At 42.3% G+C, this 19,199-nt stretch overlaps 1 protein-coding gene across 3 annotated transcripts in view; it reads right to left on the bottom strand.

The window, feature by feature from the left end:
• The window catches only part of KAT6A (lysine acetyltransferase 6A), a 73,461-nt gene that overhangs the window by 18,324 nt on the left and 35,938 nt on the right, over positions 1 to 19,199 (bottom strand). For all 3 annotated transcript variants that reach the window (XM_035117427.3, XM_060276428.2, XM_088671377.1), the window contains 5 exons: positions 11,967 to 12,082; positions 10,502 to 10,643; positions 9,500 to 9,661; positions 7,462 to 7,555; positions 622 to 853 (listed from right to left, as the gene is read on the bottom strand). In XM_035117427.3, the coding sequence (XP_034973318.1) occupies positions 622 to 853; positions 7,462 to 7,555; positions 9,500 to 9,661; positions 10,502 to 10,643; positions 11,967 to 12,082 (746 nt within the window). The remainder of the gene's footprint in view (positions 1 to 621; positions 854 to 7,461; positions 7,556 to 9,499; positions 9,662 to 10,501; positions 10,644 to 11,966; positions 12,083 to 19,199) is intronic.

The following is a 19,199-nucleotide window of genomic DNA, read 5'->3' as shown; positions in this document are numbered from 1 at the left end:
ATGGGAAAGTCACACATACTCCAAGAGCCCCACCATAAACTCCTCACACCACAATCATAGCAGGCAATGCCAACAAGGAAAAGAAAAGAGAAGCTTCAAAGTCAGCAAAAAAGACACCAGGGACCGACTTCAGCAGTGGCTTCAGTCAGGCAAGAATTTAAAACTGGCGCTTCAGATGGAGAGAAGCAGTTTAACTGCCTTTAAGCAAGTCAGTGTTTGCACCATCAAGCACTTGGCACTAAGCTGAGTTCATGTCTCACCTGAGACCATCTTGCTTGCACAGGAGAATGTCCCCATCCCTCTACATTAGCCTGCTTTGAAATTAATTTTGATGCACCTTGAAAAGATCCGTATCTTGAAATGCAGAATATGACTATAGTAAGTAAATTATGTAATCCCTCTGCTTCCCACATTCTGAAAGACATTGCCCTCAGTGTACCAGAACAGTAAGGGTTAGAAATTTGTATGATTTGAGTTTTGGCCCCCCTTAAGAGGAAGCAGAGTTTTACACCCAAAACTATTGCACTTTTACAGTGCTTCCACAGAAATCTCCCATTGGGCACAGCCATGTCTTTAATTATGACCCTGCCATTTCTGGCCCTCCAATTCTACGATGCTCACTGATCATTCCGGAAGTCAAGCATTCGCAGGTGATGCAGGGTAGAAGTGATGTCTTGAGGGCAGATGCCCGTCAGTTTGCTTAGCTTCTTGATGCTGAGTTGCTTGTCATTTTGGTGATAAAGGCACTCCAAGATTACGCTTTTCCAATAAGCCATGTAAGATAGACGACCCAAATCAGATAGCGGCTTCTCTGGGGATCCTGCTTGGCCTTCACGCTTTGATAGGAGATAACCTGAGAGAAAGCAGAAAGCACTTAGGACTGGGCTTTGTACGGAAGCTAGCCTACCCTCTTTGAGTGTCTGCTCCTTATTCAGCTATAAGGTCAGGCACTCTGACTGGAATTTAAGTCCACAACAATAGCCAACGGCTCCCACAGGACCCAGAAGCTCTTCTCTCTAGAGGTCACCAGCATTTCCCGCCCCCTTCCACACAGAGTACAAGGAGATACATGACCCTAATCTGTGCTGAAGGCATTTTGAATTTTTCAGAAACATGGACAGAACACCCTCCAATTAAGACCTTCAATTTCTGAAAAGGTCAACCAATCCCCCCTAGCCACCAAGAAGTGTTTCAGTACCAATTCCCATGGGATCATGGAAGCAAACGCTGGTAAATCAGCGGGAAAGGTCTTGCAGGCTACACTATGTCTAACTGTAAATGGATATAAACCGTGCCACTACGTGGCAGATTTTTTCTGTTACAGTGAAAAAAGTGAAACTTGCAAAAAAAAATATTGCAGAGCAGAACTCCTTCTGCTCAGGGTTCTGGTCAGCAAATCATGGCCTTTCCCCTGCCCCCCCCTCCCTGCAATGGCCACAGTCGCCACTAAGCCTTCTCATTCTTCACACAGTTGTTTGGAGAATTTCCCCCTCCCTTTTGTTCATAGAATCATAGAGTTGGAAGAGACCACAAGGGCCATCCAGTCCAACCCCCTGCCAAGCAGAAAACTCCATCAAAGCATTCCTGACATATGGCCGTCAAGCCTCCACTTAAAGACCTCCAAAGAAGGAGACTCCACCACACTCTTGGCAGAAATTCCACTGCCAAACAGCTCTTACTATCAGGAAATTCTTCCTAATGTTTAGGTGGAATCTTCTTTCTTGTAGCTTGAATCCATTGCTCCGTGTCCGCTTCTCTGGAGCAGCAGAAAACGACTTTTCTCCCTCCTCTATATGACATCCTGTTATATATTTGAACATGGCTATCATATCACCCCTTAACCTTCTCTTCTCCAGGCTAAACATACCCAGCTCCCTAAGCCGTTCCTCATAAGGCATTGTTTCCAGGCCTTTGACCATTTTGGTTGCCCTCCTCTGGACATGTTCCAGCTTGTCAGTATCCTTCTTGAACTGTGGTGCCCAGAACTGGACACAGTACTCCAGGTGAGGTCTGACCAGAGCAGAATACAGTGGTACTATTACTTCCCTTGATCTAGACGCTATACTCCTATTAATGCAGCCCAGAATTGCATTGGCTTTTTTAGCTGCTGCATCACACTGTTGACTCATGTCAAGTTTGTGGTCTACCAGGACTCCTAGATCCTTTTCACATGTACTGCTCTCAAGCCAGGTGTCGCCCATCCTGTATTTGTGCCTTTCATTTTTTTTGCCCAAGTGTAGTACTTTACATTTCTCCCTGTTAAAATTCATCTTGTTTGCTTTGGCCCAGTTGTCTAATCTATTAAGGTCATTTTGAAGTGTGACCCTGTCCTCTGGGGTATTAGCCACCCCTCCCAATTTGGTGTCATCTGCAAACTTGCTCAGGATGCTCTCAAGCCCATCTAATCACTTCTCTCCAGGATGAAGAGGAGCCATTGATGAGCACCCTTTGGGTTCGGTCAGTCAGCCAATTACAATTACTGAATGGTAGCATTGTCTAGCCCGCATTTTACCAGCTTCTTTACTAGAATATCATGGGGCACCTTGTCAAAGGCCTTGCTGAAATCAAGATAGGCTATATCCACAGCGTTCCCTTCATCTACCAGGCTTGTAATTCTGTCAAGAAATGAGATCAGATTAGTCTGACATGACCTATTTTTCAGAAACCCATGCTGACTTTTAGTGATCACAGAGTTTCTTTCTAGGTGCTCACAGACTGTTTGCTTAATGATCTGCTCTAGAATCTTTCCTGGTATTGATGTCAGGCTGACTGGGCGGTAATTGTTTGGGTCCTCTCTTTTCCCCTTTTTGAAAATAGGGACAACATTTGCCCTCCTCCAGTCTGCTGGGACTTCGCCTGTTCTCCTTGAATTCTCAAAGATAACTGTCAGTGGTTCTGAAATCACCTCTGTCAGTTCTTTTAATACTCTTGGATACTGTAGTTCATCTGGCCCTGGAGACTTGAATACATCTAAAGTAGCCAAGTATTCTTGTACTACCTCCTTACTTATTCGGGGCTGTGTTTCCCCTGCTGAATCATCTGCTCCATATTCTTCAGGTTGGGCATTGTTTTCTTTTTTGGAGAAGACTGAGGCAAAGAAGGTATTGAGGAGTTCTGCCCTTTCTCTGTCCCCTGTTCGCATTTCACCATCTTCTCCTCTAAGTGACGCCACTGTTTCCTTGTTTTTCCTTTTGCTACGGACATACCCATAAAAACCCTTTTTGTTGCTTTTAATTTCTCTAGCAAGCCTGAGTTCATTCTGTGCTTTAGCTTTTCTGACTCTGTCTCTACACGTGCTGGCTATTTGTTTGAATTCCTCTCTGGTGGTTTCCCTTTTTCTCCATTTTTTGTACATATCCCTTTTAAATCTTAACTTGGTTAAAAGTTCTTTAGATAGCCACCCTGGCTTCTTTAGGCACCTTCCATGTTTCTGTCTCATTGGTATTGCCTGAAGTTGTGCTTTTAATAGTTATGCTTTTAACAAACTCCCAACCATCATGAACTCCCTTCCCTTTTAGTATTTCTGTCCATGGGATCTCAACCAGCGTTTCCCTAAATTTTCTGAAGTCAGCTTTCTTAAAGTCTAGGATTTGAGTCTTAGTATGTTTGGTTGCTCCTTTCCACTGTATAATAAACTCGGTCACTGCCACCTAATGATCCTGCCACTTCCACCCCACTAACCAGGTCATCACTATTGGTTAGGATCAGATCTAAAATGGCTGATCCTCTTGTTGCTTCTCCCACTTTCTGGACAATGAAGTTGTCTGCAAGGCCAGTGAGGAATCTGTTCGACCTTATGCTCTTGGCTGAGTTTGACATCCAACAAATATCAGGATAGTTGAAATCCCCCATTACTACTATCTCACTTCCTTTTGAATGCTTGGCCATCAGTTCCAGGAAGGCATCATCTGTGTCCTCAGTTTGGCTTGGGGATCTATAGTAAACTCCCACAATGAGATCGCTGTTATTTTTCTCTCCTTTAATTTTGACCCAGATACTCTCAATTTGGCTTTGAAGTTTTAAATCCTGAATCTCTTCACAGGTATACACATCTCTGATATATAATGCCACTCCTCCTCCTTTCCTGTTTGGTCTATTTCTCTGAAATAGATTGTATCCCTCTATTACTACATTCCAATCATGAGACTCATCTCACCAGGTTTCAGTGATGCCTATTATGTTGTATTTAGTTTGCTGTACCAACGCTCTATTGTTTGCTGTTCCCCATGCTCATTGATTGTTTGCCTTTCTGCAAACCTTAAGGTTTCCTCCCTCTTCCTAAAGCATACCTCTTTCTTGTTTTTTTTTAGCTGCAGCTCCATTTTGGCCATAATCCCGTTGGCATTCATCAGCTGAGCTTGCTATGAGAGGCAAGGATAGATAGGCAGGGCCTCCAAACAACCACAACCAATGACATGATCAAACCACTTTAGACCATCCTTATGCCCTATGAAGCAAGTTGCTAATGGAGGATGTGCGTGAACTCCATCATCATTTATTAGGGAAATCAGATGGTCCAAGAATTATTTCAAACATAAATGGCACCTTGTATTATTAGGTGCCCAAATAATGGTATTGTAACTCTGAACAGGGGAACATATAATGTATTACTGGAAATTAAGAGCAATTTTAGAGGACTAGAAATGTAGATTCTGTATAGGTATGCTCAAAACAACAACTCATACCTCTGTAGACAGGGAATCCAAACATAATTTGATCCCATTTTCTGGCAAACTCCCTCTAGGTCAACACAAGACTGTTTGGGAACTGGAAATCCAGGCACTTCTTTATCTCAAATGCTTATTTTATCCAGAGTATTTTGGTCAAATTCCATTTTCCTGGCCCTCTTACTATTTTTTAGTACTTCCCACAGTAATTCTCTCTTTCACTCCTGCTGTTTGAACACAGGGCTGACTGTATCAATTCACTCCACCTTGCTAGATCCAAAATACAACCATTAACAACCGACTCACTTTCTATCAGACATGTTATTTTTACCTTTGCAACCTCTACATATGCCTTCATCTCCTTCTCTTCCCTTATTTTCCAGAGAATTATCCTAAAGCCACTGATGTGAGCGATTTTATAGCAGATTTCATGTGGACCCTAGTCCACAAAAGTATATGCCAAAATGTATTTGTTTTGTATTTATCATGCCACAAGGCTGCTGTCACGTAACAGGGTGATCTAGCCAAGCCTACTGGTTTGAAGCAAGTTGTTTAACAGATACTCGTGAAATACATAGGTGATATGAAGCTTTTGTTAGCCATGGAAAGCCCATTCAGTTCACACTCCCTATGACTTGCCCTCATCAGCAGGCAAGTTGCAGGGTTACATTCTCACTGCTACTTTAAAAAACAGGCCTGGAGGAACCTCCTGCTCCTGCTCTACAGGTGTTGCTGGACTACAATGACATTTTTGGCCCCTGGCCATGTGGCTGATGGGAATGTCAGCCCAGCAACATATGGAGAGACACAGGGTTTCTCTGTGGGTAATCCTAAGGACACTACATTACGTCACTCAAGCCTTGAAGTCCAAGGGCTGCTACAAGATACCACTGTGAGGACTAAAAGGCAGCTGCAACTTGATTTTCCAGGTGCAGAATTCACCAAGGATGCTCTTCCGCCCAGGTAGCAGGGCTCACCATTCACCTGTCTGTTTAAAAATTCTGTTTGAATCAACTCCCTCCACTCTTCATTTGTAAGTTCAAATACAAAACCAACCAACCTTCATAATCTGGTGACTTTTCACAAACCTTCAACTTGCACATCAGTCTTGGCAATGTGATAGTAAAGCAAATGAAGGAGCTACTGTCTCAAGGCAAGCACTTATGTAAACTAAGCATTAAAGCACACTGTACTGCTACATGGACAAACTTTAGCATTAAAAGAATGCTAATGAAAGGGTTTTGCTGCTGGAAGTTCTTTAGCAGGAATGGGGAACCTGTGGCTCTGCAAATGGCCTCTGACTCCCATCAGCCCCAGTCAGCATGACCAATGGTCAGAGCCAGACGTCCCCTCGTCCGGTTCTACAGTACATGTGTTTTTTCCTGACGATGAGTGAGTGAGCATCAGCATTCCTTCAAGAATGAATAATGTGGGCCTCACTCCTCACCAAATGGAAAGATGCCCGTCGGAAGTGATGGTCAGTGATAAAATTAAGAAGGATCTTCCTCATTTAAAAGATAGAAGGACTTGGCGAAAGGCAGTTAGCTTAGCTTTGGAACTGGCTCTTTGCTTTCCCTCCAGAAAGCAAGGTGGCTGTATTCCCTTTGCATTTGATGCCACTGCCATTGAGCCTTCCAGAAAAGGCACCTTGCTTCTTTGTTTTCCTTTATGTGATGATCATAAAAGCTTTAAGGATATATGTGCCTTTGTTCCTTTGTAATATTAATATTTTTTCTTGAATATTTAGTACAAAACTAATTTGAACAGAAAAAAATTGAAATTCTATATTTAATGCCTACATTTCCACAAGTTATAGAACTCAAAATTAGCCATGTATACTGAGATACGTTCATACTTCAGACAAACATTTATAATGGGAAATTAAACAACAACACCTGCATAGATATGTCATAACCATCAGTAGGGCCAGTTAAAAATGTTTTGCTTTCTGCAGTGAAAGGCAAGATGGTGCCCACAGAAGCCAGCCTGACTGGCAGTTCAAACTGATTTCCGCACCTAGCAACACCTCTACCACATCAGAAAGCTTTGGGCTACAAGGCAGGCTTTGAGGTACACACAGCTCCCTCCTCCAATAGGAGCAAGTGGTCAGGGGGCTCAGAAGAAATGGGTGCCCTCACCAGACCCAGCACCTGCTGCTTGAGGCAGCTACCTTGTTCTGCCTAACAGTAGGGCTGGCCCTAATGGTCTGCTTTGCTCTCTTCTGAAAGAAGAAGCCCGTAGTAGATTTGCAAACTGGTCACCTTCCCTAATCAGGTTGTGTTTCAGACAAAATGCAAATAAATTTATGCTACTGTTTGTCAATAAATTCACACAAATATATGATCAAAAAATAAGAAGTGGGTCTTCAAATGCTACAGGTGAGTCCCAGGAGTGAAAAGGATAAAGACTACTGGTAAAGGATTTGATGTGTTTGTTAGCCACTTTGCATGATAAAGTGGAAAAGACAGGATATAAACAGCCTTTTAAACATACAAATAAAATTTCTGCCTCTCCACACAGCTAGGAAAGCAGGAAAGAAGAGCAAATTCTGAAGTGCCATCTTAGATGTCCTTGTGGGCTGATGTGGGGAGGAGGGGGACTTGTGTGCAAGCATCTGGGGTGCAAGAAAGCAGTTGGGGAAGGGATGCCGGCTGGAATCCCAAAAAGTAGGCAATTCAGATAATTAATGATCTTGAAATAAAGTGCAACTTAAGAAACACTGCTGGAGAATTGCATGGTTTCATAAACTAATCTGAAGCTGAAGAAAAGGGCAGAAAAATGAGGATATACTTACTGAAATCAATGAGGAACCTGCCATAGCCCTTGCGCTGGTACTGGGGAAGAATCATTATGCAGGAAACATTGTATTTCTGCTGGCAGTGCTTCTCCTAGTAAGAGAGAGAGAGAGAGAGAGAGAGAGAGAGAGAGAGAGAGAGAGAGAGAGAGAGAGAGAGAGAGAGAGAGAATACAGACAATTAGCAAGATGGAAAAGAACTTCTTCTCGATGAGGAATTAATTGGGGTAAATCACAATCACCCCAAAAGCAAGTCTCCAAGGAAAGAATTCAAGACATTATCAAGCCACGGAACTTCTGTGATCACAGCCAGGATGAAAAAGGAAGAAAGAACTATCACTGAGCACACAAAGTTGCTTTCTGCAAAGCTGTATCATTCATGCCCCTAGTGCAGTAATGTCTACTACTCCAAGTGACAGTGGCTCTCCAGGGTCTCAGTCACATAAGCCCTCCCAGTCCTGCTACCTGTGTTCCTTTTTAGTTAAAGATGCCCAAGAATGAACCTGCACCACCACCAGAATTATGGCCCCTCCCCTGTAATACATTATTTCAGGGCCTTGTACTTACAGCAAACTTCTCCCCCTACTTCCCCACAAAGGGCTTTTCAAATCCTCAGAGATTTCCAAAGCAATAAAGAATCTTTGTGGGGGGGTGGGGCTAAGACAAAATAAAAATCCATCTGCAGGTGGGCTTATGGGATATAGGATGGCTACATTAGTATTTCCTTTTCTGAAAGTGTTGAAGGAAAGAACAACTTCTATTGGGGGGGGGGTGTTAAGACGGGCCTTTCAAAGTAACTCTCTGTCACTGTGTGAGGAATACTAAAGCCACATTCAGCCTCCATGGTCTCTTTCCCAAAATGCAAACAAAAGCTCTGAAATGAGATCAGCATCTGATTTGAGAAGCCAGCTCATTGGAGGTAACAATTAATGTTTACTTCACCAACTAACTCTCCTCTTCACCTCCCAAGGGACTAGGAAGTCATTTAAAACCCTCTCCCCTCAGAGCTGCCAAGCTGGAATTCATGCTCCTTAGAGAATACACTCTGTTCAACAGCATAAAAAAGAAAGCTGCTTTGATTAACTGCTTCAAATCCCTGGATTCTGTTTGGAACCCATAAAAATATACCCATAACTTCAGAAGTGTGACTGGACACTAGTTTGGTTATATCCAATACACTAAGGAGGGAGAAAATTTAGATCTGCTGAAAAATGAATCACTTTCAGTTTACACACAATTCAAATCCAATTAGATTTTCTTAGATACAAGTCATACCAGTGTGAATAGACTTTTCCAGAGGTATAGCCATAGAATGATGGCCTTAAAATAGCAAGTCTAATCACACACAAGACTTGACAGTAAGAACAAAAGAAAGTTAATAGCCTTTTTGCACACACTAGGTATTTGGCCATAGTCAGGGTTGTGTGTATGAAGCAAATCACACAAGCACAAAAAAGTGTGAAATGCAATATTGGGTGCAGAATTCAGTTTACTGAGAGTTTCAGTCTCAAAAACACATTCCCAATTCCCAGCCTTTTTTCTTTTAAGTGCAAGCATAGGCATGTAAAAGTGTAGTTCCAGTAGTTAAGCAAAGGCCTGAAGTGCCTTGTGCCTCTCATGATTAGCAAAAACAAAGCAACCAATTAGTAAAAGCTTAAGAATCCAGCTTTTCACCACCCAATATTTGGATTAACTTGGTGCATATTTTTTAAAAAGTGCATGATAGATATGCTCCTGGTTTATAGTTCCCTTAGGTATTGTCAAACTACAAGAAAGAAGATTCCACCTAGACATTAGGAAGAACTTCCTGACAGTAAGAGCTGTTCGACAGTGGAATTTGCTGCCAATGAGTGTGGTGGAGTCTCCTTCTTTGGGGGTCTTTAAGCAGAGGCTTGACAGCCATATGTCAGGAATGCTTTGATGGTATGTCCTGGTTGGCAGGGGGTTGGACTGGATGGCCCTTGTGGTCTCTTCCAATTCTATGATTCTATGACACCCAACAGAACACCAACAAGTGGAAATCCCCACCACCACTCACCTTGGAGAAATAGCCAACCAGGTGGCAACCCTTCATGTCATTTTGCGTCAGCACATAGAAAAGAAATGGCTCCACATCATAATAAAGCGTCTTGTGATCCAGGAAGAGTTTTGCTAATAGACACAGGTTCTGGCAGTAAATGGTACTGACGTTGCCATCCACCTTAGAGAAATGGAGAACAGGTCAAGACACCATCCCTTGTGAACTGCTAGCAGGCCACAACATAAAATGATCTGCTTAAATCAAGTAGGATTATACCAAACAGACACAAACCATCTAAGGATTTGTAGCTTCAAGAACTAAAGGATGCAGCCTGAGGTAAGTAGTCACTTTGAGGAGAAGCCCAAAGCGGCCAGCACTCCTCACACTACCAACCTTTTCCAAAGAGGGATGTACATAATTAAAAATGCCAATATACTTCTATCTTGGAGCCAATCATTACCAAATGGACTGAGACACTCATTAAATATTACAAAAGTAAGACAGTTCTGGGGGTTTTTAAAACAAAAATATAACACACACATATAAATACAGTATATAATAAATATGTGGGTCTGTGCTAAACCCATTTCCTACCAACCAATTCTTCACTCCAAACTGTTGTTCTGCCCAAAGTGGGCTGCCCTCAGCCTCCCAAAGAGGGGATTCTAGCCATGATTAGAGCCCATTACAAGGGAATTAGGGCCTTCTCGGTAGTGGCGCCCGCCCTGTGGAACGCCCCCCCCATCAGATGTCAAAGAGAAAAACAGTTACCAGATTTTTAGAAGACACCTGAAGGCATCCCTGTTTAGGGAGGCTTTTAATCTTTAATCAATTATTTTATTTTTCTGTTGGAAGCCGCCCAAAGTGGCTCGGGAAACCCAGGTAAATGGGTGGAGTATAAATAATAAATTATTATTATAATATTATTACAACAGTTCTTCTCTGGGAAGCTCACAGCAGATTAAGCCCCAGAGCTTCAGGCAGGTACATAAACAGCAGCTAATAATCTTTGACACTTACCTCAAAGACTGAAACATTGCTCTTCCTGTAAATTTCATTGGCTGGGGGATGAAACCAGCCACACTTCTTCATGTGTTGCTGAAGGATAGTTCTGCTTTTCATATACTTAAGACAGAATTCACAAATGTACAGCTTAGGCAGCCTGCAAGATTAAAGGCATGGATGCATTGAGCAGTTTTGCAAGGTAATCAGTACTGTTATCTCTACTGTGGCAATTCCCACAAAGGTCCATTGCCTTAAAGCTGGGTATACAGGAGGCAATATAGAAACAAAAAAAAGCATAAGAGCAGGTTAAAATGTGTAATTTGGTTGGATTCAGTTACTGAGACTGAGGGTCTTAACAAAGAGCTCTTAGGATTACTTCTAGCCTATAGTTTACCAAGGGTGTCCATCACTGGATATGAAGGGACCCCATAGGCCCCTTTCCAGTACTGTCCCTCCCCCCTTAATTTATGCAACTGGCAACTGGAACATACATAGGAAGCTGCCTATTATCGAGTCAGACCTATTGGCCCATCTAGCTCCGTATTGCCTCCACAAACTGGCAGCGCTCCCCTGGGTTTCAGACAGGGGGCCTTCCTACCTCTACCTGGAGATGCTGGTGATGAAACCTGGAACCTCCTGTATGGAAAGCAGATGCTGTACTACTGAGCTATGGCCCTCCCAATCATACAAATTTCAATAAAATAGAAATTCTGCTCTTCTGTTTCTTTGTTGCACTGTACAGAAAATAAAGCAACACTTATATTTACAAAACGTTTAATAAAACAAAGTCTTTCAGTATGTTAATCCCAAAGATAGGAGGAAGCTCAGCTCTGATTAGTCTGAATACTACTTTCAGTTATCACTAAATATTGTCTGGTTTTCCTTGGTTATAAGTAGAGCAGATCTGTACCTATACAGTATGTGAAGATCAGATAAACAAGAGGAACCCAACACAATGTGACATGCTAACATTTCTGTGCTTGTGTTTGTTTAAAAGCAAGTTGCCAACTCTCACAGTTGCAAATAAAATGCCTTTACTTCAAGAAGAAAATCAGTGGCAGAAGGATCTGAGGGGGGCCGGGCAAAGTTTCAAAATCCTGTGTCTCCAATCCTTGCTACTATTTTTGCACACCAGCCACTACACTCAAATTTCCATGCTCTTTGCTCTCTCCCCCCCCCCAACCCCCAATGTCACAGTGCTTACTAAAATATATTCAAAATTCTTTGACAGCTTCAACCTTAAAAAAAATGTATGCTAAACAAGCAAATACCTATATATAATATATATACACTGCATAATGTAACTTGGTTACACATTTGGTTTGTTCAGAGGACATCCAGTCCTAATTTTAAGGAAGAGCATGTCTTTACAGTATGAGCTTGTCAGGCTTAACACATAGTTACACTTCATTTCCTACTCTTGCTAAACATTCAGCTGCATAATGTAAGCTGTATAATGGAGAGGAGGCCTGTGTTGTACCTGGAATACTCTTGTGGGTATGGAGAGGAATACCAGGTGTGGATTTCATATTTCCCAAACTCGATGACTGATGGACAGCGGACTTGTGGATCAGGGGCTCCTGTTACTCCTACTTTCTGTAAAAGAAACAAAAACAAAGCACTACTTAACAGATCCAGCTATCCAGCAAAGAAGGAAAAGCTTTGGGATAGCACAGTTTTCTTCCTCTGAACTAATTCACAAAGCAAGAAAAATATAAAGCCAGCTGTGCTAGTAAAAATGCAAGTCCAATCCGTCTTAGCATTATGCTTGCCAGTTAAGAGTAATATAAAGGAATTAATAGCTGCTTAATAAATCCAAGGAAATAACAGACTCCTGGAAAAGCAAAAGGGAGGGAGGGAAGGAAGGAAGGAGGTGGCAGGCAGGCAGGCAGGAGCGTATCCCAAGTGCACTTGTAATAGACAGCACAGAACCTGGTTAGGAACTGCAACAAAAGGCAATGGGTGACCTACGAACCTACAAACAGGGTTTTGTTTTGTGTAAGTTTTCAAAACTCAAGATACAACACCTCTCTCTGAAGAATATTTACATCAAACCAGAAAAGTGTCACCAAAAGAAGTATATAGAAATACCCAGATTATGGGGTGCTATCCAGTGGAATATGCAATGAAATCAAGTATTTCATCTCTACTTATTTCAATGGGTCTATTTTGTGCACAACATAGTTGGGTATCACCCATGTTCTTCAGATGCAAAGAAAGAAAATTCATTTTAAAAAATATGGCAAAGGTGTTTTGCAAGAAGAATCATGGCCATCAACCCTTAAGGAAATTATCTTCCTTTGGGGCAATCTGCATACCTCTGGCCTCCATTGTTATTTTCCATGCATGTATAAGGTAAAATATAGCTTTCCCTTTCTACTCCCCCCTCCCCAGACACATTATCTTCCTTATATACACTATGAAGAATTGAGGATGCTTTGCAAATTACATCTACATGTGAAAGCACAGGAGTGAATGGAAGAGAGAAAATGCTGGTTAGACTTCCAACACTCTTTTCTCTCAGTTTACATTGTGTATTGAGAAAAATAAACTATACATTAAAAAGACTTGCTTAGTGGCGATATTACTATTATGCCTTGCATCAGGGGTGGCCAACTCCAAAGAGACTGCGATCTACTCACGGAGCTAAAAACTGGCAGTGATTTACCCCCTTTTTAGGGGTTCAGGTCAAAGTTGTTGAACTTTTTTAGGGAGGGGGAAAGCCAGTTTTTAGGGGTGCAGGGGAAAAATGATGAGCTTCTTTTAGGGGAGCCAAACTTGTTGAGCTTCTTTGGGGGGAGCCAGTGATCTACCACAGAAGTCCAGTGATCTACTGGTAGATCACGATCTACCTGTTGGACGTGCCTGTAATACACCTATAAGTTCTGTAGTGTGTGTTCACATTGAGCTCCTAATGCTGTTTTTAGTGACAGAAGTATTTCAAATCCCAGGACATTTGGAAACATCAAGTTCTAAACAAGTGCTAAAAGCATTTTATTTACTATGAAAGGTCCATCTCTTACCTTCCCTCCCTTTGCACACTCCCACATTTCTTCAGCACTATGAAGTCAGTGCAGATAGTCCTTCAGTAGGGGCCAATTGGGTCAGCTTAGCCAACACAGAAACACTTGCTTAAAGCAATTTCTTTTCCCCTTTGTTTTTCTATAAACTATGGGGCACTTTTCAATGCTCAGATGTAGAAAGTGGCATCCAAGTCTCCTCCTTTCTCTCTCACACAGCTCAGTTCAAGTACAATCCCAGGCTATACTTAGGTGGTTCAACAAGCCTCACGCACTTGCCTCTACTGTAATCCAATTCTTCAGTTGACAAACTATGCACTTTGCTTGCCCTACCAAGCAGGACTTTAACTCAGTCTGCATGCCTGGTTTGGAGGGCAACCAGAGCTAAAGTCTGCCTCTGTTTGGCTGGAACTGCAAGGTAACCCCATGCAGTGCAGCATTGTGGGATTGGAGGGAGGGCAGGAGCACCCAACTACAAGTTTTGCTCATAACACTCCAAAATGAGGTTTGGTGATGCAAGCATCAGTCCTATAATTTAATTATAACATGGGGTGCCATCAGTTCATAAATATTTATACCTGTGTCCTCAAAAAAACATGATTTATTCGACTGAGAAAAACCCATTGTGCCCATGTGTTTCCACCTCGTTCAGACTCTATTTTCAGACTTTGTTTGTAGTCTAAGATTTAACCAGTTTCCCAGTTTGGAAGTAACAGTAAACAATGGTTTTAACAAACCCTTAATATTTCAGTGCAATGCATGAGAAAAAAGAGCACGCAGGCATAACACTCATTCTCAGTCTTATAAACCATAGCATATTTGATTGAAATTCTTTCATCTGTCGGAGAGCCTTGGGGATAGAATAGAGCAGATAATTTATCCAAATAAATGGTCTCAATGACCAAAAATGCACCCTTAACACAGACTTAAATGACAGAGAACTTATCCCTGTAACTGTGTAGAAAAGACTTCTAATTTAATTTCACAATATAAAAGTGCTAAACAGGAACTGGTGACCAGCTTATGTCTTGAAATAATATTCATACTGATTTACTCTTTACCCAAACTGTGCTAAAAGCACTTTGGAATTCTCTATCATGAGAGATACTGTTGGGATTTTAAAGGACAGTGGTCTCCATCCTGGTCCCTTCCAGATGCTTAGAACTCAAACGCTCTTTATAGTAGTTGTAGTCCAAACATGTGGTGGAGATGAAGATGGGAAGGGCTGGATTAGGATAAGAGCTTTATCATTGGCCTCCACATTTAGGGCCAGTTATACCTGACTACCAGGAGAAGGCTCCTCCCATGAATACTAGAGACCCCTGGCTGGCCAGTGTTGAAACAGGATGCTGCACTATGATGGACCTTTGGTACTATTCGGCAAGGAAATCCTTCTGTTTTTATACAAAATTTAAGGCAGAACCATTTTTTTTCTCCAAAAGTCTGTAGACATTTCTTGTTTTGCCATTTTTTTCCCACTTTACATTTGAATAATCTCATAGCAGCAATAAGGTAACAGCTATAATCACCAAATCTCTTTGTTCTTCCCTCTTATCTTGCCATGCCAGAAAGCAACCTGATATACCTTTCCACAGCAATACACAAATAAAATCCCTCAGTTACTTAATAGTGTGCACAATAGCAAGTTCAACTGCTCTAAACATCACCTCTTTGCCACTGATTGAGTCCCAGGGCTCTTTCTTCCCCGTTTCTTTTTTAAGGAAAAAAACCTGAGGGATTGGATGGGTTTTCCTAAGGGAAAGGCTGCAACAGCCAATTTACTTTCCCTAAGATACAAAATATCCTCAGTCAAAAGAGAAAAAAGCACACAATAGCCAAATCAAAATCATGTTTGATGCTAGAAACTGTCTTGCAATTGGCTCCTCAAATATAATGGGTAGCACAAGTTCAATCACCCAAACTGAAACTCAAGAATTCTACCACCTGATAGAAGCCAATTTAAGAACACAGAAGAATGAGAGAGACACAATACAGTATCTATGAAAACCCACAATTCAAAAAATCTAGTTTAGAATCGCTAATCCCAGACAGGACAGCGTTGAAATTAATCAGCTCACAGTCTGTTGCCAACAGAACCACACTGGTTTACACGGAGATGCTTCAAGGATGCTCTCAGACTGCACCTGTGGCACTGCCTTGCATGTTTGTGCCTTCCGGATGGCCACTGAATTCTCCTCCAAATAGATGCCTGAGATAAAGGTGGAGTCCCAGTTCCAGTACAACTGCTTGCACATCATAACAGCTCAAAGTCCCATCAAAGCAGACGTCCAACTCCCACAATGGTGGCACCAGGCCACAGACCACTCTCTCCCTCCCGCAGATGGTCTCTCTCCAACAACTCAGCTAGCCATTCTTGCACCTCTGCTCAGCGTATTCCAATTTGCTCAGGTGTGGCACTCTGCTCTACCTGCCTACGCACTGCGTCAGCAGCTCAGCTGAGTTTAACCCAATCCCTGCCAAACTCACACTCACAAGTCTTTGCAAAGTTATATACAATATCAGCAAGAAAAGATAACAGTAATATTTATCAGAAGTTGCAAAGAGATGTAGGGCTGCTTAGTAACTCCTGAGCAAGTACTCTGGATTTAACACCATGTTAAGCAATTACTTTCAAATATCAGAAGTCACTCTACATTGATCAGAAATTAACTAGTTTGTGCTGTCTGAAAGGCATCCTGGACTGAAGCTGGCTGACCAAAAAAACCTGTTACAAAAATAATATATTTGCACCAGCCATTCTAATTTGTACACAGAGTGCACCTATATAAACACAGCTAAATATAAGAGAGTCAATTTCAGAGGACATCATTGTGGTCCTTACTTGAATGGCAGCAGCTAAAATATTTGTGGTCTTTGCTGTCACCAGCTTACCTTGGGACTATAAGAGAAGACTCATGTAATAATTAATCAACTAAACCTCCTGGATGAGATAACGATGAGCAGTGTTACAAACTCAGATATATAAGCCAGGTGCCAAGTGGCACCATAAACCTTGGTTATGGCCACCACAATGGAATATCTATTCACCAGGGGGTTGGACTAGATGACCCTAAGGATCCCTTCCAACAATTTCTATGCTTCTATGATCTCAACTACATTGCTTGACTGTCCCAATATGTAAGAAGGAGAAATGCAGCGGAAATGGAAAAGATGTAAACTATGGAGTAAGGCAGAGGTTTTTAAACTGTGGTTTGTGAGTTCCATTTGGGTGGCCTGTGGAGAGGCTGTAGCACAGTCAAATAGATCTGTATTCAGCCCTGCACTTACTTTCCTTGATGTGATGATGGAGGACTCAGATGCCCAGCAAGGGATCCATGATTTGCATAGCCGCGCAGAAGCACAAGACTCACAACTTTTACTGCACATGGGTGATCTGGCTCAATTGAGACGTCAGTCGGCAACCTGGTGCCCAGAAATCTCCATGTCGTTGCAACTGGACCCTTGCCAATAGCAAATGTGCCTAGTGCACAGTGAATTCCGTACACTGATGATGAGGTGATTACCTCTTTAAGCAAATATTTGTAAAAAGAGCGAACTAGCAACACACGAGTCTTTGTTTCTGTATTCCTTTCACCACATGGATATATATGACCTTGGAATGTTCCTGTTACAGAAATACCAACAAGCTTTCTTTCCAATTCCTTCATCTGCTTGCTCCAAAGGTTCTGCTGGCTTTTGTATTTGTCTTCTTCCAGGTGGAGGGCCATCAACACACACACCCCGAAACAGAACCTATAAGCCTCCCTTCCCCTGCAGTTTTCATAGAATCATAGAATCATAGAATCATAGAGTTGGAAGAGACCACAAGGGCCATCCAGTCCAACCCCCTGCCAAGCAGGAAACACCATCAAAGCATTCCTGACATATGGCTGTCAAGCCTCTGCTTAAAGACCTCCAAAGAAGGAGACTCCACCACACTCCTTGGCAGCAAATTCCACTGCCGAACAGCTCTTACTGTCAGGAAGTTCTTCCTAATGTTTAGGTGGAATTTTCTTTCTTATAGTTTGAATCCGTTGCTCCGTGTCCGCTTCTCTGGAGCAGCAGAAAACAACCTTTCTCCCTCCTTTATATGACATCCTTTTATATATTTGAACATGGTTATCATATCACCCCTTAACCTTCTCTTCTCCAGGCTAAACATACCCAGCTCCCTAAGCCGTTCCTCATAAGGCATCGTTTCCAGGCCTTTGACCATTTTGGTTGCCCTCTTCTGGACACGTTCCAGCTTATCAGTATCCTTCTTGAACTGTGGTGCCCAGAACTGGACACAATACTCCAGGTGAGGTCTGACCAGAGCAGAATACAGTGGTACTATTACTTCCCTTGATCTAGATGCTATACTCCTATTGATGCAGCCCAGAATTGCATTGGCTTTTTTAGCTGCTGCATCACACTGCTGACTCATGTCAAGTTTGTGGTCAACCAAAACTCCTAGATCCTTTTCACATGTACTGCTCTCAAGCCAGGTGTCGCCCATCCTGTATTTGTGCCTTTCATTTTTTTTGCCCAAGTGTAGTACTTTACATTTCTCCTTGTTAAAATTCATCTTGTTTGCTTTGGCCCAGTTGTCTAATCTGTTAAGGTCATTCTGAAGTGTGATCCTGTCCTCTGGGGTGTTAGCCACCCCTCCCAATTTGGTGTCATCTGCAAACTTGCTCAGGATTCCCTCAAGCCCATCATCCAAGTCATTGATAAAGATGTTGAACAAGACTGGGCCCAAGACAGAACCCTGTGGCACCCCACTAGTCACTACTCTCCAGGATGAGGAGGAGCCATTGATGAGCACCCTTTGGGTTCGGTCAGTAAGCCAGCTACAAATCCACTGAATGGTAGCATTGTCTAGCCCACATTTTACCAGCTTCTTTACAAGAATATCATGGGGCACCTTGTCAAAGGCCTTGCTGAAATCAAGATAGGCTACATCCACAGCGTTCCCTTCATCTACCAGGCTTGTAATTCTGTCAAAAAATGAGATCAGATTAGTCTGACATGACTTATTTTTCAGGAACCCATGCTGACTTTTAGTGATCACAGAGTTTCTTTCTAGGTGCTCACAGACTGTTTGCTTAATGATCTGCTCTAGAATCTTTCCTGGTATTGATGTCAGGCTGACTGGGCGGTAATTGGTAATTGTTTGGGTCCTCTCTTTTCCCCTTTTTGAAAATAGGGACAACATTTGCCCTCCTCCAGTCTGCTGGAACTTCGCCTGTTCTCCAGGAATTTTCAAAGATTATTGCCAGTGGTTCTGAAATCACCTCTGCCAGTTCTTTTAATACTCTTGGATGTAGTTCATCTGGCCCTGGAGACTTGAATACATCTAAACTAGCCAAGTATTCTTGTACTACCTCCTTACTTATTCTGGACTGTGTTTCCCCTGCTGAATCATCTGCTCCATATTCTTCAGGTCGGGCGTTTTTTTCTTTCTTGGAGAAGACTGAGGCAAAGAAGGCATTGAGGAGTTCTGCCCTTTCTCTGTCCCCTGTTTGCATTTCACCATCTTCTCCTCTGAGTGACCCCACTGTTTCCTTGTTTTTCCTTTTGCTACGGACATACCCATAAAAGCCCTTTTTGTTGCTTTTAACATCTCTGGCGAGCCTGAGTTCATTCTGTGCTTTAGCTTTTCTGACTTTGTCTCTACACGTGCTGGCTATATGTTTGAATTCCTCTCTGGA

Source organism: Zootoca vivipara, chromosome 6 (genome assembly GCF_965207765.1).
Source record: "Zootoca vivipara chromosome 6, rZooViv2.hap1.1, whole genome shotgun sequence".
NCBI lineage: Eukaryota > Metazoa > Chordata > Lepidosauria > Squamata > Lacertidae > Zootoca > Zootoca vivipara.
Note: the sequence above shows the minus strand (reverse complement) of the source record. Positions and strands in the feature narration are given on the sequence as shown.